The following is a 23,736-nucleotide window of genomic DNA, read 5'->3' on the forward strand; positions in this document are numbered from 1 at the left end:
ACGTCTCATACTTTTTCTAATAGATGATTTTTGGTTGGTATTAAAAGCCTGGAATTTTATTTTGATTCTTTGTTTTGACTATTTGTTTCTTGGAGTAATTCAGGAGCTTCTCTTCTATTCAAGAAATAATCTATCCAGACAATAGAAAATAGAAATAATCTATCCAGATAATAAACAATAGAAAAATACTTGTCTTTGTCAAGCAACAAATACTTTAATGTCAAATGGATTTTTTCAGATCCAGCTTAAAAATTGTAGGAGAAAGTACATTTCCACCTTTTGGGTAATTGCAGTTAATTCTATTAAACATTCTCTCATGTGCTCAACAACTAGATAAAACTGTTTTTGTTAATTTAATTACATCATGAATTTTACATTTTTAAAATGAATCATTCAATTTAAAATACGTTTATATCACTTCTCATTGCAGCTAACCCTGAAGTAGTTCACACGTCCAGTAGAGTGGAACAAAACACTCCCATTAATAAGTTTAGGGGGATACAATGATTACAGGTAATCAGCCTACAAAAGTGGGTTTTTAAAAACCACTTTTAAAAGCCTAAGATATTCAAACACATAATTCCAAAAGATATGTAAACAATATCCATTTATTTTACTTTTTCCATTTCTGATTATGACAGGTTCTAAGTTAGCAACATTCAATAGAAATTCTTACATCTTAGGGAAAGGAAACTGTTGTGGTTGTGAGAGTCAAAGCTTGTGATTGTCAAAAAGTGCATGCAAAGCATTCAGAAAGGTATTTCCAATGAGCAAATTACTACTTCATCAAGTTGTAAAGATACAGAAGTGATACAGTTGCTATGACCCCAAGGAAATAGAAGTGTAGAGGCAACCAAAGAAAATGGTTGTCTCATCATTTTGGGATTTTCAAATGTTATTCATGTGTCATCTACTCCAAAAGATGATGGTAATCATGATGATGACAAATGCTTAAATTTATATTTTGCCAAAAAGCCCAATGAAGTAAGTCAAATTTAGGTTTGAAGAAATTGTTTGTTTATAAAATGTTTACATTGCCAGAATCCCAGTGACTTCACTTATCCATTGAATAGAAGGCCTAAGATACAAAAATATAGATATATGCATACTTAATACAATGCATCCCAGACTTTGTTTTTCAAGCTATGATTTTTTTTATAAATGTGAGCTTTCCATGTGTGACAAGATCAAAAAGTGTCTCTATTCAAATATTTTCCTAACAGCACTTGTGATTTTATGAAATGTAAGTCAAAAGTGCAAATGCACAACTAAACATATATTTGTTTAGCTAATTATTCTATAATAAGCAATCTCTTTAATTTCAGAACTGCAGAAATTCTATATTCTTTGGCTGTGGTACAATCCAAAAAGTTTGAGAAAACAAAAATGTTTCCTTCAGTAGACTATTATAGATTGCTGACAGAGGCGAGAAGAAATCTGGGACTTTTTCAGCATCATGATGCTATCACAGGAACTTCAAAAGATTGGGTGGTTGTAGATTATGGCACAAGGTGAGGATTCAGACTCTTGACAGTTTTTATTCTTTAAGGTGAATCTAATTACGGTATCTGGAGTCTTGTTTTAGATCACTAAAAATCGTTTACTTGTTTTAAGTTTAAGCAGTCTAATGCTTGCATGTCAATTTTAATACAAAAAATACTTTATGGCAAATTTAACACAAAAATATTTGAATTTAGTCTTCATAGTTGGTATATTTATTTTATTCACAGGCTTTTTCATTCATTAATGAACTTGAAGGAGATCATCACGGAATCGGCTCACATTCTTACTCTGAAAGACAAAGAAATGTATAGCTACAACGCAGCAACACCATTCTTTACAATGGTGGGTTTCACAAAGCAGCTAATGTGATCACGGTTACTGTAACGGAAGCCATAAATTGTGCTGATGAAAGATAGCTTTATATAAATATAAACTTGAACTGGTCTTTTAATCAGGAAATAGAACAGCAGAATTGAAACCGGCAACTTTATGTATACAGGACATATGCATATATGCACAACATGCCTAGCCCCACTCCCAGGATCTATTTACATAACTTCCCTGTTTCCACCTTAGCCTTTTTTTTTGGGGGGGGGGGATCAGCTGGAGTACTTTACTTTAAAGCAAACTGGCTTCTAACTGCCTTTTTTATTTTTAAAAAATGCTTCTATGTCTTTGTGACTTTAATACTTGTTCATAGGAAGGAAAGGTGTTAATGAAAGGAAATGTTTATTTTGCTTTGAAAAACAATCTGAGGTAAAACATAAGAGGAGCTATTCTGGAAACTTTGGTGCTGCATGGGAGTTGTATTGTGAACTATAAAAGTGGCATTTCCACTGAACATACAGTCTGAAAATAAAATCTGAAATAAGCTCTTCAGTCTAAATTACAAAAAAATTACACTTTGTGACTGTCTCAGTGTCAAATATCCTTGTTTGGTTAGACGTTGACTGCATTTCTCTTGCGTTACTTTGGGCACAATGGATTTGTTTAGCATCTCACATAAATGTTTTGGTGTGAGTCTCCCTTCACCCAACTGAATAGGTTTTCCTCATTCCTGAGGAAGAAGATTGATTCTTGTCTGGCATATTCTCCGGCAACATTGTTGCTCACTTAGCGCAGATAAAATCTGACTAGAACTTAAACCGAAGATTTTGAATTTAGACATGTAAAATGTCAGAGCCAAAGTCACCAACCGTCATTATAGGACCATTGCAGGTTCTCTTGACTCTGATTTTTGTTTTGTATATTGCATCAGTAATTAACCAAAAATACTTTCCCTGCTGGTAGGATATTACTCAGTCCTCGCAAGACTCTTTGCTACATAAGACTGTCATACAGCTGGGAAAACAGCCAAGGTAAATATTTGGTTCTTTAATATTTAAAAATATCTAAAAATGTTAGATGTTTCTCAGTTGTGTATGTGTGAATGGGAAAGTATGCATTATTCAGCACAAACCATTTGCTCTAGTTTATCCATTTCCAGCATTTGCCCCTCCCAGCATGTATCCCCAACCCAGATTACTTGCACAGATGTTACTTCTGATTAACAGTAGACCAATTTCTATGATAAATGGTTAAGTTAACTATGTCATTAATAAAGAAACCTGACTATGAAATAATGCTTCTTGAATAAATAAATGCTTAGATTCATAAAAATAATTTGAGTTGCATCTACAGTTCTATAAAGCAGAATTCTACAAAAACACTGTGAGTAAGATGTGCAATTTTTGCTTCTGGGGAATTGGACACTTCCCAAGAGAATATGCAATTTCATTGGAGACTGTCACCCTAAAAGAAGACTAGTGGATTTCCATTCTCTTTTCCAGTAAAAATAATTCTTTTCATTTGCACATGTCACCATTAAACTTTTTTATTTTAATTATAACACAGTGTACTTTAATGTATCTTGCTTTGGCAGCCCATTAATTGATTATAATAATACAATGTAACACAATTCAAATGTTTTTTTTTTTTGCATTTGAACTACTTCTTGTATAAAACACAACTAAGCCAGAAACAAAGGAAATGCTAAGAAAAATAATTACACAAACATCTTTTATTGGTAATAAAATATGAGAGAGAGTAATAAAGGCACGTTCAGAGGTCATTAAGGCAAAAAAATGTTAAAAACATTCAGACAATACTAAATATTTAATAAATATATATCTAAAATGTCTGACTTTTTAAAACAATCTTTAAATCTTAACTTTTCTATTGATTTTATTTTTTAATTTAATATTTAAATTTAAAGATTGATTATTATAGTGCTTCAGAAAATCTGCTTGATATTATTGGTTTTATGTTAAGATTCAATTGATGTTATGAAGAAACAGTAGCAACATGAAATGAAAAAGGCTACAAGTGTCTTTCTTAGTCAATTGATACAATATGATAAACCAAAATATGAGCTGCATCCTGATGTGCATTGCATTTTCTCTTTCTGCAAGTAGTTTTGGGTAACAAAACCATATATTGCTTTCTTCACAAAAGAACTGTCTACAGTTTGTTAGCTTTTTTCTGCTCATGTGAAAAGCAAGTATTGCAATCAGAGCATTGGACATCAACTTGTAGCATGTTCACAAAGCTTTATATCAGCCATAAATAAGCTGAGATGCATGCACATTATATGGACCACAGCGGAATAAAGTAAATTTGTTTAGATTAAGCCTGACTGTTGAAAATTAATCATTGCTAACAATGAAAGTTAAAATAAAATATTTAAACTCCTAAGGGCCACAAGTAATGAGAATAGAATTGTAAGAGTTGATTCCTTGAAACCTTGCTCACATTCTTCTTATTATTATTTTATTTATAATATTATTATTATAATTATATTATTATTGTTGTTGTTGTTGTTGTTATTATCTAATTTATATGTCATCTGACTCGTAGCGATGGATGAAAGCAGAGATTTAAAAATACTTGCTTCTGCTAATATTGCTCATAGCTTATGGCTCAGTGCAATGGAAAATGTGTATGTAACTTCCTGCGCATATTTATATAATCTTTCTATTATAGCATTCCCAACTTGCATAGCCAGTGGACACATTTTGACAATATTGTTCTGAGTATGATAGTTGTTTTGCATTGGGGGAGAGTTGTCCATTCACACAATCATATAGCCCAATAAAGACAAGAGGGCATGAAGCTGAAAAGGGACCAAAGTGGAGGGCTGCAGGCACAATAATGAGAACCATAGATCTAGTTGGGTCTCAGAGGTAAACATACTTGGATGTATTCTTTCTTACAGTGTTGTTTAGATAGAAATGGCGGAAGTGACAGCAAATAGTTTTAGGTACAATAAAAATGAAAAAGATACCAATTGCACTGTAGCCAAAGAAAAACTAGCTCTGGCATAGACTTGTTTGTACATTTGTTGAACAAATGATCTGTGATGTCATTATTTAAGGTGAATATTACCGTAATACTGTAATTTTTTTTTATTACAAGCGCTATGACTTTATTGGCAAAAATAGTACAGGTAGTTCTCAACTTATTACCACAATTATGCCCAGAATCTATGTTGCTAAGTGAGAAATTTGTTAAGTGAGTTTTGGCTCATTTTATGACTTCACTTGCCATGGTTGTTAAGTAAATCACTGTAGTTGTTAAAGTAATATCACGGTTGTTAAGTGAATCTGGCTTCCCCATTGACTTTGCTTGTCAGAAGATTGCAAAAGTTGACTACATGATTCCAGGACACTGCAGCCGTTAAACATATGAACCAGTTGTCAAGCATCCAAATGTAAATCACGTGGCCATGGGAAAATTGCAATGGTCGTAAGTGTGAAAAAGGGTCATAAATTATTTTTTTCAGTGCCGATGTAACTTCAAACAGTCCCAAAATAACTCTTGTAAGTCGAAGACTACCTGTATTATACTGGGAATTTTTTAAAAATAGAAAATATATTGTATGCACTTATAAAGTTCAAGGTTCAGAGGTCATTTGTAAGTTGAAGATAAAATTTTACTATGTGCTTTTGATTAAACTGCAAGATTCAAAAAGATGCTCAATTTTGTTGAAGCCCTTCTTCTTTTTTCTTCTTTTTTATTTTTTTGAGGTTTTTTCCCAACGTTCTCTGGCCTTGTTGCCTTTTTCAAATATGTCTTTAATCATTTAGGATTTAGATATTATTTTTACAGATGGCAATTATTTTTTTAGGATTCCAGGCTGCATTATGATCTTAATTTCTTTTGGTACAATTTATGGATGGTACTATAATTTTTGAAATAATTCATATATTTTTATGATGATCTGTGGATTTTGCTAATTGTTTCTCCTGTTTATCAGGAGAAAGGAAGCAAACTGTCTCTCTTTGAAGATCTTGCTCACCTACCAGTTATATATTAATGCTTTTTGAAGAGATTATGTTTTAGCATTGAGGGTTTTGCATTCAGTTCTGCTGCAATGAGCTTTTGATGAAGTTCAGTTTTCCTAGTTAAAAAAAGTTGAATGACATAATGTTTAGGCATATTGGTATGAATTTTTCATGGAAGTATTTTTGATACTAGAGGTAAGTAATTTATTTTCTTTGTAAAAGTTAATGCTTGCAGTTGTCTGTTTCTGGGAAATTACTTAGGGCACTTTTTAAAAAAGCATCTGTAGTTTTTGTTAGTATGCAATCAATGCAATAGTTCCACCAGATTTTTGTAGACTTCCTGAAAATTCATGAAGGGAAGTGGTATTTTTGCAAATGAAAATTTCAGTGCACCATCCCATTGCTTAGGATCATACCAAGGTAGATTTTTTTTAACTTTAATTTTTTTCCCCCTGCCAAAGTGGCAGTAAGAATAAAACATAATTTGATTGAAATTTTGGAGAGCACTTTAATGCTGGAATAGGCCAAGCCACACTTCTAATTCTAGGAAAAAAAAATGTTCTGACTGGAAATTTTTTTCTTCAGGATCTTTCTGGCTGATCGAAACAGGAGAACAATTTTAAATTTTTGAAGGAAGAATCAATTCCAGCATAAACCCAGAGGCCAGTGCCACAAAGAAGTGCTCTGAATGGTGAGAGCAGCATAGCTGCCTATTGCCTCTAAAACAGAGGTAGTTGTTCAGTTTTTCCAAGTTCTCCAGGAATTTAAATGGGGAAAAACTTCCTTCAATAAACCTGCCACTATGCTTCAGGATTTTTATTTATTTTTATTTTTTTATTCATTTGTGATGAGTTCGATCTGGTCAGTGTCTTCCACATGAGTGGTGTTCTGTGCTACACAGAACGAGTAGCCTCTGTTGTGAGCGTGATGCTTTGTTATCGTAACTGTGTTGCTTTGATTATTGAAACTATGATATTATAGGTGGCATAATATATACATGCTCTAAAACAGTATGGTAGATTTGTGTTAATCATAGCTACAGTGTGCATACTGTTGTGTATCTGAAATGCAAACTTGTTAACTGGAAACTATGTATAGAAATCTTGTGATTTTCTTTTTCTTTTCCAAAATTGCAAACATACATTTGAAGACTACCATGTTTCCTCGAAAATAAGACATGGCCTTATTTTCTTTTGACCCTGAAATAAGCGCTTGGCCTTATTTTCAGGGTCTTATTATTTTTGAGGTGCAGGAGGCAGCAAGCGTGGTCACCTCATGGCTGCTGCTGTGTTGCAATATTTTGGGGGGAGGGCTTATTTTTTAGCACATGTGCTCAAAAGCCCAATTGGGCTTATTATCCAGGGAGGTATTATTTTCAGGGAAACATGGTACTAAAAAGATGTATTCTTTCTGCTTATAGCAGTAGCACTTAGACTTATATACCGCTTCACAGTGCTTTACAGCCCTCTCTAACCTGTTTACAGAGTCAGCATATTGCCCCCAACAATCTGGGTCCTCATTTTACCCACCTCAGAAGGATGGAAGGCTGAATCAACCATGTTCTTAGCTTTTAACTTTTCTCTATTCCCCAAAACATTTCTCTCCATGATAAATTAGATTCCCCCAGTTAATTTATGTTCATGTGTCATAAATTAATTTAGCGACATTTTTCTTGGTGGTTCTGTTCAAAATAGAATATTATACAATTCGTCCTCAATTTATGACCAGTCCCTTAATGACTGTTCAGAGTTACAACAGCCTCAGGAAATGTGCTTTCCATCATAAAATGCTGCATGCTCCCCTCACCTCCAGCATGGCCACATGTTCACATTTCAGGTATTTGACATCCAGCTCACATATAAGACTGGCTGTAGTTACTTGCAGTCATGTGACCAAAGTTTGCAACATTTTGGCCAATTTTCAGTATTTTGTTTTACAATTGGAAGAATGATTTGCTTAATGACCAATGTAAAACAGTCATAAAATCAGATCTGTTCACTTGGGTGCCTTGACTTCCGACCATCATGACTTATGACCAAAATTTCAGTTCCAATTGCAGTTGTAAGTCAAGGATTACTTATATTGCCCTTATTTTTCTGCATCATTATTAGTCAGATTGAAAGTTTTCTCATCTCCTTAATTTGTGTTTTATGCAGATTATCTATATATTAGCATATAGATTGCATGTCTCTTAGATATAGAAATATATACATTCCAGTTTGCATCCAGTGACAAGATACTAGAATATATCTGGGTTTACATAATCAGTGGGGATATGAATTACAGTTTTAAATCAGCAAATGGAATTAATCTTTATTTGAGAATGAAAAGGTATGTAACTGTATAATAAGAGTCTATATGGATTCCAGCATTCTATTCTGATAATGGCCAGTAACATACCTATTATAAACTACCATATAAAACAGAATATTAACTTAAGAGTACTCTTCTGATTTAATTTTAAAGATGTTACATTCTTCTTCCTGAATTTCCCAATATTCAACTATATTTGACCCTGGATTTAATATTATATGAATGTCCTTATCTACTCTTGTAAATAAGAGTACAGTATAAACAATCTTAAAAGTTGGAATTAATTATATTGTAGTGCCTAATTACACTAGCATCCACGGATCTTATACTACCTACTCTGGTGTAAAAGATTTACATAGGCAAAGCATTCAAAATCTGCTTGAATGATTTCTATGTAAATCTTTGTATTATTTTGTTGTCTTGGTTCATAACAAAATTGTGTACTTCTAGACATTGATAGAAGATCCATCCATCTAGCTATCCAGCTATCCATCCATCCATCCATTTTCACACTGCCTATTATATAACGTCACACTTTTTATTTTTCTGGAGGTATTTCAGAATAGTACACATCAAAGCAGGTTTTCTTTCTGATATGGCCAGATTGATTTTATAGGTATATCAATTTTATGAAATGTACCCTACTCTTGAAACTTGGTTGCTTTTATTATTTTATTTTCTGTAAGTATAGAACACACGCACACACACACACAATCTCAATATATTCATTTTGACCTTTGCAGCTGGTACTTGTACAAATTTACAGAGGAAGTATTTTCTGTAATTGTGGAACATGATAACAAGACGAGACTGGTACCAGAAATGCCATGTCTAGATATACTATTTTTTCTGGTAATTTGTATAAATATAGAGTTAAGTTTAGAGTTTCATGTCCTTTGATATATTAATTGTGGTTTTAACAGTGCAATAGCATTTCTGTAGCTATCTTTAGATTCACCAGATTTGTTAGTTCAAATTGGATAATCCCCAGAATTTAAGTTTTAGCCCCAATATAGCTGAATGCTGTCAAGTCAGCAAGCTGCTAAACAATGGGTTGAATCTGGTGAGTTTTCTTCATTGGAGGATGTTTACTTTGGAAGAAGCTTAATTTCATCCAATCCTGTGCTATGAATTTATTTCATTTTTTAAAATAACGGTACATTTATGCATTGTAATTATTTAAGTGGGTGTTACATAAGTCCATTGAATATATCCTACAACAGGATTACACAGTCCTCAATTTATGACTGGTCACTTATTCAGTTATAATGTCTCCCCCACCAAAAAAAGCTAGTTAATACCTGGTTCTGAAGTTCCAATGGCTGCCTCATCCCCATGGTCACATGATCACATTTTGGATGGTTGGCAACTGGCCCTCATTTACAGTCATTTGCAGTGTCCCACTGTTATGTGACCGCAATTTGTGATGTTTTTGGTGCTTCTGGCTTGCTTAACAACCACAGTGTTTGCTTAACAACTGTCAAAAAAAAGATGTAAATTTGGGTGGGTAATGTACCTGCTCTGTTGGCCACCATGGCTTACAACTGTAATTTGCAGGCCTAATTATGGTTGTCAGTCAAGGACTACCTGTACTAATTCACCTTGATCAGGGACTTATTTATATATCCTCAAAATATATAAAACAGTGTTTTTTAAAATTAAAAACAGACTGGGTTCATACATCATAAGCCAAATTTATTTCATATAGGCAAATGGAACAATAAGTAAAGTATAGATTATTTTTGGACAATAAATAATCATTTGAAATTCTTGATGCAGTCACTTTCTTCTGTTGTTCTTCTGTTCCATTGTGTCTGATTCTAAGACACTCTCTGGACAAGTCCTGCAGTTTTCTTGGCAAGGTTTTTCAGAAGAGGTTGCCTTATGCCATTGCATCATTGCTAGGACTGAGAGAAAGTGACTGGCCCAAGGCCAACCAGCTGATTTTTTGCCAAAGACAAAACTAGAATTTACACTCTCCTGATTTCTAGCCAGATTCTTTAACCACTACAGTGTACACCAAACTGGCTCTCGGTTGCTGTTTAGCAATATATAGTAACAAGAACCCATTTTTTATACTTTAGGTGCTTTCCCCAACCCTTTATGCAATCAATACAAGTGCATAGAAGAGATAAAAGTGGTGAATAGAAATCATGAATTTTCCAAACAATTGATGACTGCTTTATTTCTCTACAGACCGAATCTGATTAATGTCGGCCTTGTTCAAACTATTCATAAAATAAATTATGGCTTAGTCCAGTCATGAACCCAGTCATGAATATAATTGATCCAATTTCTAGTGATTTCTTGTTTGTGGAATTTATTTTTAGTGAAGCAGAATTATTTGACCAAATTACATGGTTCATCAATTTTCTTCCAGGCACCTTTTGATTTATAATCCTGTGGAACAAGAACGTTCATCAGTGGTTTCACTCTATGTGAATACACCTAGAGTTAAAGTACTCTCTCCATCTGGAAAAGCAGTTGTGGTCCAACTTAGTGCAGTATGGGATGGAACATCTAAAATATCACATGATGCATACCAGGCAAGCTATTTTAATACATATGTCTACATGTTCTAAAGCAAACTGAATTTTGGAAAATTGAAAACTAAAAAAATACTAAATTTTGATTAATAATTTATTAATGTTGATAAAGAGTGTCTTCTGGATTGTCTTTTAAAAAATCCAAATACAAAAAAATTATCCCTTAGCTCTTGAGATCAGAAATGTAACATTTTTTTTTTTTTTTAAACAGATCTCTTTCTTGGCTCAATTACCTCCTTTGGGTTTTGGAGTTTATGAGCTTCTGGAGGGACTGAATTCAGAAACTGCAGTTGCTGATTATAATCTGTATCATAATGATAAAGCTAAGTTAGTCAAGCCGTACAGAATATTTACTGTTAAAGAGGTACAGAACGCTTTGGATGAGATCATGTTAGAGAACCATTACATGAAAATCTGGTTCTCGGGGAATTCCGGACTTGTTGAGGTATGAGTGTAAATTGTTTTTAAAATACTGTTGATATTGGAATTATGACAAAGATTAAACTCATTAATTGCTTTCCCTTTAGAAAGTAAATACAAAAGAAGATAATAAAAATTATCGGGTAAAGTTGGACTTTGCTTGGTATGGAACTACCAGTAACAGAGATAAAAGTGGAGCTTATCTCTTCTTGCCAGATGGAGAGAGCAAGGTAATATTATTACATTTGCATTAGTTTACCTTTGGAGTTTATGTAGGAGGGAAGTGAAGTGACTGTTGATTTATTCACTTGGGATCAAAGTTGATTCTTTCCTAGTAAAAATAAAATAATTTGACTTAGTAAAAAGAATGTTGAGAAAACTGCCTCCAGACTAATTAAAGGAGGGTGGGGTTGCTGACTGGTTGCTGAAATTACAGTTGTATTTGATGTAAGTACTCTGCCTGCTCTTTGTTTTGATAAATAATCAGGCAAATTAAATGAAATAATGTGTTATATACTATACGCTATAATCTCATTCATGATATGGTTAGTTTAGGCTAAACTAGTTTAGGCTGGATTTAGAATTTCAGAAGATTTAATTTTTGGATGATTTCTCATGCTGCTATTTAGAAATTGAGATCTGCTAGCAGGGAGCTAAAAGGGGAAAGGGGAAATTGTTCACTCAATTAGTGTTCATTCTTAGTGAAGAGTGACCCGTTGTAGAATTCCCATGGTCACATGATTTACATTCAGATATACTTGGCAACTGGTTCTTATTTATTATGGTTGCAGTGTGCTGGCCTTATGTGAATATCTGTTGTGACCTTCTGACAAGCAAATTCAATGGGGAAGCCAGATTCACTTAACAGCCGTGTTGCTAATTTAACAACTGCAGTGATTCACTTAACAAATGTGGCAAGAAAGGTCATAAAATGGGACAAAACTCATGTAACAAACTTTTCCCTTAGCAACATAAATTTTGGGCTCAAATGTGTTCATAAGTGTAATCATAAATACTTGTATTTACTTCATGGTAAAATACATGAATGGTTTAATCTAGGGTTCTTCAAACTTCACAACTGTAAGACTTGTGGGCATACTGGCTGGGGAATTCTGGAAGTTGAAGTCTTAAAGTTTCTAAGTTTGGAGACCCCTGATTTAAACATTTGGAGGAACTAACTGGAATAGAAGGGATGATAAATTCCCCTTCCACTTCTCTGTTTCAAGCAGGACCATGAAACTTGAAACTAGAAGGCACAAATTTGTTTTATTTTCTTTTATTTCAGCCTTATGTTTTTTCTGATCCACCTATCATACGAGTGACGCATGGGATAATTTTTTCTGAAGTTACTACCTTTTTCAATCATGTGACACACACTGTACGACTTTATAAAGTTCATGGTAAGGTAAATTAACAAATGTTGTTAGCTCTTCCATTCTATTTAAAGATAAGAATACATATTTTTTCCTAGTGAATAGATGATTATGACTTATCATTTATTTGTTTGACTTGTGCTATTGACAATTAAAATCTCTCAGTGATTTGCAATAAAACCAAATTTCAAATTAAGAAATTAAAATCAATTTGATTAAACAATAAAACAAGTAGAACCAATTGCTGAAAGTAATCTACAGTTAAAAAGCCTCACTAAAATATTTCTTTTAAAGGTTTTTCAAAAAGCTAATATACTAACTCACTCAATTGCAGAGGAATTACATTCCAGATAACTGAGGCACCACTAGAAAAGATACAACCCCAAGTCCCTGCTGAAGGAACTCTCAGCTTCTGTAGGAACTTTGCTCCTGAGAATGGAAGCTCCTGTGAAATGAGATGTTCCCTTAATCATAATGGACCTTGGTCATTGTCACCATAACAATCAACATTTTGTTTTTTGCCCTGGAATAAATTGACAACAAGTGCAGAGCATGAAGCCTATGCATGATATTGTTTTTCTGCATTCTTCCTAAGACCAGTGAAACCTCTGAGTTTTGTAGCAACTGAATTTCTAGATTGACCACAAAGGCAGGTCCACTTAGAGTGCATTAATATAGTCAAGCATGGAGGTTATTCAGCACTAATGCTACTTGTTCTTCCAGAAAGAAATGCAGTTAGCATATCAACTAGACCTTATAAAAAGATTGATACTGATTGTTGCCTACATGTGGGAAACCAGAGAGAAATTCAAGGAGCTCCACCTCATACCTGCTCTTTCTGAACGAATGTTACCCCAATCTGATCCCTTAGGAAAGAAAAGCCTTTGACTCCATTTGGTTAAACAGAGGGTTATTTTACTAAGGATATTGGTTGCAATAAAGCCAAGCCAGCTCTGAAATTACCATGCTTACTAGATACAAAAATAGGTTGTAGATTTTCCCCAGCCCATCCCTCTTCCCGTGACCACTCTGTTTCCAGCCAATTGGAACTCACCAAGATGTTTTGAGAACGCTGAGATGTTTGGTAGTGATACACTTATTTCTTAGGGCACCTGGTCATGGGATATTGGTACAATCAGGATCAGGCTGCTCTGGTCCTTATCACCTGTCACTCCCCCCTCCCAATTTCCTATCACATACACACAAAGCTTTATTGCCCTTTCATCCTTCTTCCCTCTTTCACACACACCCCTTCTTCTTTTGATGGCAGGATGCCTATGAGGCATCAAACCAAACCAGGCAGAGCTGACAGTTATGCCATTCCAAATAGGCAGACCTATTACCTCTGGGAAAATATGACTCCTCACAATAAAGGATGTCACAGAGTACTGTTACCTTCCCGCTGTAGTGGTACCTATTTATCTACTCAGGTTTGCGTGCCCCCAAACTGCTAGGTTGGCAGGAGCTGAGGTGAGGAGGGAAACTTATTATGTCACTTAGCGCTTAGGTCTTGAATTTGGGCTGCTGGCTTTCCAGCTGGCAAGCCTAGTATCTTAACACCACCCTGACTCCTAACAATAAACGCTTTAATTTTGTCTGGACTCAGTTTCAATTTATTATTTTTCATCCAGTCCATTACTGACTGTTTAGGGAAGTTCTAATCTAGTTTTAACTGCAACAGAGGTTAATGTGCTCAGTTGATGCAGAGTACTTGAGGCTAGGCTATTGTAATAAATTGTATGTGAAACTGCCATTCAGAAGCATTCAAGCTCTGGTGACTTTGACTTTTGAAAGTCTCCGAACTATCAGCAAGGTCATCTCAAAGATATTGTATTTTAGCAAGTTCAAATGTTAACCATGTATTAATATTTGAAAAGAATATGTCCTTCAAGATGTAAAACTTCAGTTATTTCTATAAGAAAATATAGAAAATAAAACATGTATAACATTTATTTGGAAAGTATTTTAGCTTGCTGAAACACCTGAATTATAATGCATACTTAGCTTCTGCTTCTGTGAGTACGATGGAGAAATAGAAAAAACCAATGAGCAATAAAATATGTTTCCGCTTGTGTGCTTACATACATGTGTTTTCCTAAAAATGTGTGCACTTCAGATGTGTGAAATTCGATTCCCAGAATTCTCAGCAGTACCATGCTGGTGGATAATTTTAGGAATTTAAGTTCACAGTACTAGAGGGCATTCAGATTTTGGAAGGCTTAGATGCGTGTATGGTTAGTTGGTTACTTACTTAGTTATATGCTTACTTATTTCTGTCCTTGGACCTTGGAGGTCTCCTAGTCCAACTCCCTGCTCAAGCAGGAGACCCTATACCCGGGATAGCGAACCTATGGCACACGTGCCACATGGAGCCATTTTTCAGGGCACGCGAGGCACTGCCCTGTCAGCTGGCCAGCACGCATGTGCGTGCTGGAGAGCTGAATTTGGCATTTTTTAAAGCCATTTTTCACCCTCCCCAGGCTCCAGAGGCTTTATAGGAGCCTGGGGAGGGAGAAAAGAACCTCCCCCCCCAGAGGCCCTCCAGAGGCTTCATGAGCTTCCCTGAAGCCTCCGGAGTACTTAAAACAACACTCCGACTAAACCGGAAGTGACTTCTGGTTGCTCAGAACATCGTTTTGAGCGCTCCGGAGGCTTCAGGGAAGCCTCCTGAAGGTCGTTGAAGCCTCCGGAGGGCCTCTGGGGAGCGGGGAGGCTGTTTTCGCCCTCCCCAAGCTCCTACAAAGCCTCTGGAGCCTGGGGAGGGCAAAAAGAGCATGCAAAAAATGGGGAGGGTCATGCCTGTAGTGCGTGCATGCGCACTGGATGGGTCGCACATTGCATTATGGGTGTGGCACGCCCACGCATGACCCCCCTGCGCTACCCCAACTTATGGCACGCAAGCCAAAAAAGGTTCGCCATCACTGCCCTATACCATTTCAGACAAATAGTTGTCCAGCCCCTTTTTGAAAGTATCCAGTGATGGAAAACACAACACTGATAGTGGTAAATGGTAATGGTAGGAATCAACAACTCTGCAGGAAGAACTCTATAGGCATAAAAAAGTGGAAAATTTTAATTCCAATTTTACCAAAGTAGGAGATTAGGAGACACTTGTATCTGCTAGGTTTATGGGTTTAACTAATCACTTATTGTGAAATGTCAATGTATTATGAGATACCTTTTACATTTAGGATTGGAAGGTCAGTCTTTTGAGATATCCAATATTGTGGACATAAGAGGAGAATACAATCGTGAGATTGCAATGAGAATTTCATCTAATACAGAAAGCCATAACAAATTTTATACTGACCTCAATGGATATCAGGTAATTCTCATGAATTAATGGATACCCTACGCATATATTTTCATAAGTTCCGTTTACATATTTTGTTGAAAGTAATTATATAATAAACTGCCTAAAATCCAATTGAGTTTTGGGACACAAAATTTTATTTAAAACTAATAACTTATTTTAAACACTGAAAAGATATATTTCTTTATTAGTGACTATGAAGAAAAAATTCTGTACTTTGTTCTAGGGCCGGGGTGTCAAACTCGATTTCATTGTGGGCTATATCAGGGTTGCGTTTGACCTCGGGCAGACTGGTGGGGGGCATGGCCAGGGTGGGCATGGCCAGCTCGACATCACTCTTTTAAGGGTGCCTGTGGCGCCCAAAGCACTCTGCCAGTGAAAACAGGCTCCAGAGCTCCGTTTTCAGCTGTCACTGCCTCCTGCAACCCTCTGCCAGTGAAAATGGAGGTCCATTTTCACTGGCAGTGGGTTGCAGGAGGCTGTGGTAGCCGAAAACAGCTCTGGAGCCCATTTATATTGGCAGAAACACCACAGGCTGGTTCTTCACTGTTTCCAGGGTGGGCCAGATCCAGAATTTTTCTTACAAACTCTTAATTTTTATAGGCTTTTGGGCATTTGTTATAAAACAAGTGTTTACTGTTCAGACTTTCAAAAATATATCATTAAAAATGTATTTTCTACAGCTAATGAAAATAACATCTTTGCCTGGTCTTTTTGTGGCTGAATTTTGCAGAAATATTTTTAGCAATCATTTTGGTAACATCTAAGAAGTAGTGTATTCTTGTTATTGACAAGCCTCATGTTAATAAACTGTGATTGAAATATCCACATAATATATACTTTTATAAATTATATAAAATAGTATTCACAATTGCTATTTTTGTGAAGCAAAAGCAGTTTTTCTTCTTGTATTATTTAAATTTTCAACATTCACTGAAGTTACATTTTCTAATTTAGATTCAGCCTAGGCAGACGATGAGTAAATTGCCTCTTCAAGCAAATTTTTACCCAATGAGTACAATGGCTTATGTACAAGATAGCAAGATTCGCTTGACCCTTCATTCTGCTCAGGCTCTTGGTGTTGCAAGTTTAAAAAGTGGTAAGAAGTGGTAGTAACATTTTGATATGACTGTGATGAAAATCACAATTTATTTTAATAATGCCATTGTACACTATAATCTAAAAGTCTTTTCTGTTTCTCAAGTATTTGGGACTGCTATTTTGAGTTTGACAATATATAACAATATTAATGTAAGGAAGTTTTAAATTTCTTATTTTGTAAATATCCTGTATTGTTGCTTCATTTATAGCAGTTTCTGGGAAATATATTCCAGTAAATGTTTAATAGCTAAAATGTGTAGAAATAAAAACAGTGTTTGATTTTTTTTTTAGGCCAGTTAGAGGTTATCATGGATCGTCGACTTATGCAAGATGATAATAGAGGTTTAGGACAAGGTGTCCAGGACAACAAAATAACAGCTAATCTGTTTCGAGTTCTGCTGGAGAAAAGAAATGAAGTAAATATGGTAAGAAGCACTTTCATCATCTTATAGTCTGCCAGCTATTAAATATATTCACTTATGTATCATCAATATATTCCACAATATTTTTTTATCTTATATTGAGCAATGATCTTTAGTGTTCAAATTAGAGTTAATTTCATCAGGATAATTGTATTGTCCTTGTAGGCCAGGAGTCCCCAAACCCTGGGCCATGGCCAACTACCGGGTCACGGCTTGTTCAAAACTGGGCCACACGAGTGACAGGCAACAGCACGCAAAACTCCACTCCATAAGTGTCTGGTGCTCACATGAGTGGAGGTTCAAGTGCAATCACAAGTGCCCTCCGCTCACGCACAAACCTCCATGTGAGTGGAGAGGGCACGCATCTGCCACTTGCGCAAATAGAGCTGTGTGCATGTGCATGTGCATGCACCTGCCATTCACATGCCCCCTCAGGCCGGGGAGGCCGCCAAGCTGGAAAGGTTGGGGACCACTGTTCTAGGCCTTTCTCTGAAAGCCCTAATTTTGTAATGTGGTGGCATTTGTAAATGTAGCTGTTTCTTGACTGCTTGGTGCTTTTCCTTGAAAGAAAGACGTCGGTTTGATGAAAAACAAACCAACGGGTTCACTGAAAATGCATAGCTAATTCAAGGAAATGCTATTTCAAACTTCTGTTTCCGAAGCAAAACTAGGAAAGGGTTTGGACATTATGTTTAATTTTGTTTTTTATCCCTGATTTAAGATACAGTACAGAAATACCTTTGCTGTCTTTTGGAAAATACATATTTTAATTAATGATAGTATATAATTTCAGAAGCTTAAGAAGTGCAACACTTCTTAAGGGGGGGGGGGAGTTTCTCCAAAGAGGCCCAATATCTTTTTACCAATGCACAGATTATGGGGAACAAATAGGAAAAACAGGAAGTCTTAATGCAATCAAGAGATTGCGCTATTGCACTACAATTACAGATTGTCTTTGCTGAACAGCCATTCATTCAGTGACTGTTTGAAATTACGATAGTGACAAAAGGTAGATATGACCCATCCTCAAAAGTTGCAACCATTGCAACATCCCTCTGGTCATGCGATCAAAATCCAGGTGCTTGGCAGCCCATTCATATTTACAACTACAGGGTGCACTTCAACTCTCCCCACTTTTGTCTCCCCCCCGCTCCCCCCCATCTGTGCCCTTTTGGCCCCCCTGGCCTCCATTGCCAATCCTTGCTGATCTTTGCAGACTTCCTCCTCCTCCTCCTTGGCTCTGGGGCTCTGTTGGTGCTGGGCTTGCCACTGCGGACCCAACTGCCAGACTTCAATATTCTTAGCTGACCACCCAGTCCAATCTGCCTGTTGGGGCTCCTAGCAGCAAAGTGCAACCTCCTGCCTGCCATGGTGTTGAAGGATTTAGTTTTAAGGGATTGGCACATTCCAGGATACGAGAAAAGGCAAATCAAAGTAAGCAAGCAGTTGTAGATTGTGAACTGCCAGAACTTTCATCACTTATGCAGGGCAACAGTGACATTTTGCCTAATGTGAAGCTTAGGGTTGGAAATCCCAATTCCAATTATGTCCAATTCCAATTATGTTGTTAAGTGAGGACTACTTATATAATGGAGTGGAAACAACTGAAATATTACAGAGGTGGTATAGACTACCAAATTAGGTGGAAGATCTGAATAACATTGTCTTGAACCAAAACTTTCAGGGGAATGAGGCATAGTAATAATCGAAGACTTGTAAACATATTAACAATGCCCTATATGCCATAGTAAAAGAAGAAAACAAAATAAAGTGCTTCATTCTTTAAATAATGCTGACTTTAAATTAAAATCAGCATTTTGCTATCATTCATTCTTACATAGCAGGGGTGTCAAACTTGCGGCTCACAGGCCGGATGCATCACACACTGGCCACACCCAGGCCTGATTTACCAAAGGGGGGGAGTTGCAATATGTCACATGATGATGCTATGATGACGCGAGTTTGACACCCCTGTTATATAGCATGACCAAGTCTGACACGGGCAGAAAAGTTGATAAGGGAAAAATGTAAGTAACACTTTGCCCCAAATCCAAGTTGCAGATATATAAATGGACATTACTGTGACAACTCGGCATATGTAAAATTTGCACACATTTAGTTTTATCCATAGACTCATGTAGCAATATAAATAGATGTAAATATGCCCACTGTACCACATAGGCAAAAATCTAATTATTTTCTTTCTGCTTTTTAATAGAAAGAAGAACAGTCACCTGTCAGCTACCCTTCTATACTCAGTCACATAACGTCATCCTTTATAAATCATCCTGTGATTCCAATGATTACTTCTGCAAGCAGCTTTAGCCCTCCACTGTTGAATACTTTTTCTCCTTTAATTTCATCTATGCCATGTGATATGCATATAGTTAACCTGAGGACAATACAGTCAAAGGTGAGTTCCTAATGCACATTCTTACAAAATCCCAATATTCCTGTAAATATTATATATACAGTATATAAAAATAAAAGGTTGTGAAATCTTACTGATACCATTCAGGTGGTGTTTTCCAGAGCAAGGGTCTCCAACCTTGGCAACTTTAAGACTTGTGGACTTCAACTCTCAGCAAAGCTGGCCGAGGAAATTTGCCAAGGTTGGAGACCCCTGCTCCGGAGTAGTGGAGAACTGGCATGATATGCTTGCAGATGAGAGCCACGGTTTCTTATTCTGTGTAACAAGCATAATATAGTAATAGCTGCCTCCTCTTAATGTGCATTGATTTATAGGGGCATTTCTTTTTTTCTCCTTAACATAAACTGTATTTCACAATGAATTGAATTTGCTGTATGCAAACCTGCTGAAGGAGAGAGTGATAAATGTCTTGTGTCTTGTAAATCACAAACTACAATTTTTGTAATGGTAACAATAATATTATGAAGTTATCTGGCTAATAATGTATATGTCACTGAAGCACTAAGACTAAAAATATCATCAAATTGCTAAAATAGTGAGATAATGAATTAGTACTATTAACATATTAAGCCTGACAACATATGTCACATATTTCAGTAACCAGGAAGGACTGGTGCATATTTCATGATATATACATTCTATTCATACTTCTTTAAATTAAGAGTAGAATATTATGGCATATGCACATTCTTTTTGACAGCTTTGAATAGATTAGAAAGATTGGCTGAAGACATTCTTGAAAATAGTAAAACGTAAAAAGAAAAATACGATTCCTTTATGAGTAGCAGGGAGCAAAAGTGGGATTTTTCTTTATTGTAGGAATGCTATCAGGTCTGGTAAAGACATAGTTTTCCTTTTAGAATGGGCATTAACTTAATTTGGAATAGTTGTGATGTCTCTGTAAAATTTCCAGTTTTGTGCCTTGTGGACTTTCTACTGAACATAAGAGACCACATGTTGAATTTAATGAATTTTCATCTGATTTACTATAGCTCTTTTGAACAACAACAAAGAATAATCTTCAGGGAGATTTTGCTTGAGAATTTCTGCAATGTTTTTTTTTTCCGTACCAGTTGCCAATTGAAACTACTTTAGCCATTCTTTTGTTACAAAAGAATTTGTTTAATATTATTGGTATATGTACAATAAATACAAACGTATACACAAACTTTTAGGGAACAAACTTTTTAATCATTTTGAGAGATAAATGAATGTTTATAATATTTCTTAATAGTGTAATTGTGTATTAACAGTATAGAAGTTTGCTAAATCATTAATATATTTGGATCTATTTGAACTGGATTTACTCTTTTATTATTTGGTGAAGACACTAACTATTTGAAATATTAATTCAGAACCTATTTTATATATCATCTACATTACCTTGTCCATGCATTTTAGGATTTTACCTGCTATATTAACCACTGTTTTCTAACTTTTGTAAATATCGCTCACCATATAATAACGTTCAGGACTTCAGGTGTGTATGAGTATTTCAATCTAGCATTATACAGATTAGACAGAACAGTGTCAGGCTATAGAATACCTTATAAGTGGCCTAAATATTATATAAGATAAGTTGCCTAAACTTCCTAATTGTTTTCCAAATTTGATTTCAGACAGATTCGGGGCCATCTGAAGAAGCTGCCTTGATTTTTCACAGAAAGGGTTTTGATTGTAGATTTGCAAACACAGACTTAGGGCTCCTTTGTTCCACCACTCAGGGAAAGGTAAGATACAGTATTTTAATAAGGTCTGTATACTGCTTGAACTGGTTATCTGATTTCCAGTTAAGTATGCTCAACGGAGTTAATATTTTTTAAGGAGTAAAGCTTCATGCTATTATCACAAATCAGAGCTTGAATTTCTTTTGGGAGACCAGATTTATAGTAGACTTTATAGTTTTTACATATTACATTATGTTAAGGTGCATATTTTGGTATCCTTAATATAAGTTATAGAAAGAAAAAATGTTCAGCTTGTGAGTTAATTCTGAACATATACTGTCAATTAAGAATGGGTTTGTTTTTCAGTTCAGTAGTACCTAATATTAATTAGCTTTTTATTATTTTCTGCTGCCATATGTCATCATAATTTTAAATTTTTGTAAGGAAAAATGTAAATTTAGTTTACGGAATATGCTTAAGATTCCATTGAATTCTCTAGATTTATACTTGCAGAATGGCATTCAATTTTCCTTTATAGTTTTTGTTGGTTTATCTGCTGTCCTTAAAAGCAGTATACACACAAACATTATCAATTATTGCCTTATGTAGTATGGGGTTACTTATTTATCAAATTTGTTTTGCCACCCATAGTGCAATAAATGACTCTGAGTGGCATACAATAGCCAATAAAAATAAACAATAATATGTAAAATAGATATTTAAAAATCCATGAATAGGTAATTAAAATATGTACTTATCACTTTTGTTGTATCTGTTCCCTGTCACTAAAGTGTGGCTACTAGGCCTTGTATGAAGCTTTGGTTCTTATCCAGGCTTGGCAATAGAAGAGCATTTTGGATCTTGATTAGTTTCCTTTAGGCATTCTAGACAAACTCTATCCTTGCTTTTAGCAAAAGTAGGCATATGTGCACTAGCCCTGTTTCAGGTGATTTCAGTGGAGAGTTTCTTCTATCCAGAGAAGTTCTGCATACAGTTTAAAAACTTTGGAAGAATAATCTTTAAAACAATGAAGTAAAATTTGCATTGAACTGGATATTGGCAGTAATTTATTTTTTTGTCTTCTTCCATTTTCAGTTAAGGGTGTATAAACTCTTTAACAAATTCCATGTGGAAAGTCTAATACCTACGTCCCTGTCTTTGATGCATTCATCTCCAGATGCCAGAAATATCAGTGAGATTAATATGAATCCTATGGAAATTAACACATACAGAATTCAATTGAGATGAAACCTGATGTTTGGACTTGGATACTAAAGAATATACAATTCTGTGTCTTCTCAAAGATTGATGTGCAATAAAAAGCACATTTTAATTCCAGCTCCCAATACTGTGACAATGCATTCATTTTAGAATCTATTTGATCTTAATTGCCATAAAAGCCATGATGCAAACAGTTTTTCTATTCTCTAATAAAATGCCAACACCAGTATACATGAATACAAGAACTGAGGGAGAAACAAAGGATATTATCTCTCATCAACAAAATGAATCTCAGGTTAAATATTAGCTTATGACTTCTAAGTTCATAATTTGTACCTGAAAGGGAGCTAACACTGAATTTAAATTGTTTTCTGATCCCTAGCTGACTCTTAAATACATACATTGTTGAAATCACAGTTTGAGATTGAACCTGAAAATTCTCTGGTGAAGCTATTGTCCAAATACTTGTAAAGACTTCTATAAATTATTATTTCAGCTTTTCCACAAGGAGTCTGCATTTATCCCACTCTATCTAACTCTAGAGTGAAATCCAAGAACCTTTGAGAAATGTGGAAGATTTTAATATTAGCCAACCATCTTGAACTGTGGAACTTAATTCTGGAATTATAAATCTTTTTTGGAAAATACATTAAATCTGTTTTGTTACTTGACACATTGGGATACGTGCAATTACTCCAGAATACAGAATAAGGAAGATGGAAGTCTGAGTACAAGTTTTTTTCTTTACTGAATACTTGGATACTAATGCTCTCTGAATTGTGTTTTCTATTTCAATTTAATCTTATCAAAATAAATGTGCCTTATTTTTTGTATAAGTGTGTTACTTTTTATGTGTCCATACAAGAAACAGGACAAAGTGGAGTTAACAGTTAAAAGAAACTCTACCTTTTATTTGACAGTAATGGCCACATTCTGATCTACTGCAGCCTATGTGACCTAATGGTGCTCTGAACACTATGAATGTAGAAAAATAAGCTTATAAAACAAACACATGAATAAAAGATTAAAAATGATCATTTGCTGGCAAATAAATATTTGAAGGCTGGCAGAAATTTGTCATGTGCATTACAACATCATGTGCCT

General features: G+C 35.2%; 1 protein-coding gene across 2 annotated transcripts in view; it reads left to right on the forward strand.

Annotated features, from left to right (window-relative positions):
- MAN2A1 (mannosidase alpha class 2A member 1) overlaps positions 1 to 23,468 on the forward strand; it is a 59,388-nt gene extending 35,920 nt beyond the window's left edge. For both annotated transcript variants that reach the window (XM_081941298.1, XM_081941299.1), the window contains exons 10-22: positions 1,326 to 1,511; positions 1,731 to 1,845; positions 2,794 to 2,861; positions 10,519 to 10,684; positions 10,896 to 11,129; positions 11,212 to 11,334; positions 12,390 to 12,504; positions 15,669 to 15,802; positions 16,748 to 16,889; positions 17,183 to 17,316; positions 19,532 to 19,726; positions 21,364 to 21,474; positions 22,507 to 23,468. In XM_081941298.1, the coding sequence (XP_081797424.1) occupies positions 1,326 to 1,511; positions 1,731 to 1,845; positions 2,794 to 2,861; positions 10,519 to 10,684; positions 10,896 to 11,129; positions 11,212 to 11,334; positions 12,390 to 12,504; positions 15,669 to 15,802; positions 16,748 to 16,889; positions 17,183 to 17,316; positions 19,532 to 19,726; positions 21,364 to 21,474; positions 22,507 to 22,659 (1,876 nt within the window). In that variant the 3' untranslated portion in view covers positions 22,660 to 23,468. The remainder of the gene's footprint in view (positions 1 to 1,325; positions 1,512 to 1,730; positions 1,846 to 2,793; positions 2,862 to 10,518; positions 10,685 to 10,895; positions 11,130 to 11,211; positions 11,335 to 12,389; positions 12,505 to 15,668; positions 15,803 to 16,747; positions 16,890 to 17,182; positions 17,317 to 19,531; positions 19,727 to 21,363; positions 21,475 to 22,506) is intronic.
- The last annotated feature ends 268 nt before the right edge of the window (positions 23,469 to 23,736 follow it).

The sequence above is a fragment of the Natrix helvetica genome (genome assembly GCF_964273705.1).
Source record: "Natrix helvetica genome assembly, chromosome: 2".
In the NCBI taxonomy this organism is placed as follows: Eukaryota; Metazoa; Chordata; class Lepidosauria; order Squamata; family Natricidae; genus Natrix; species Natrix helvetica.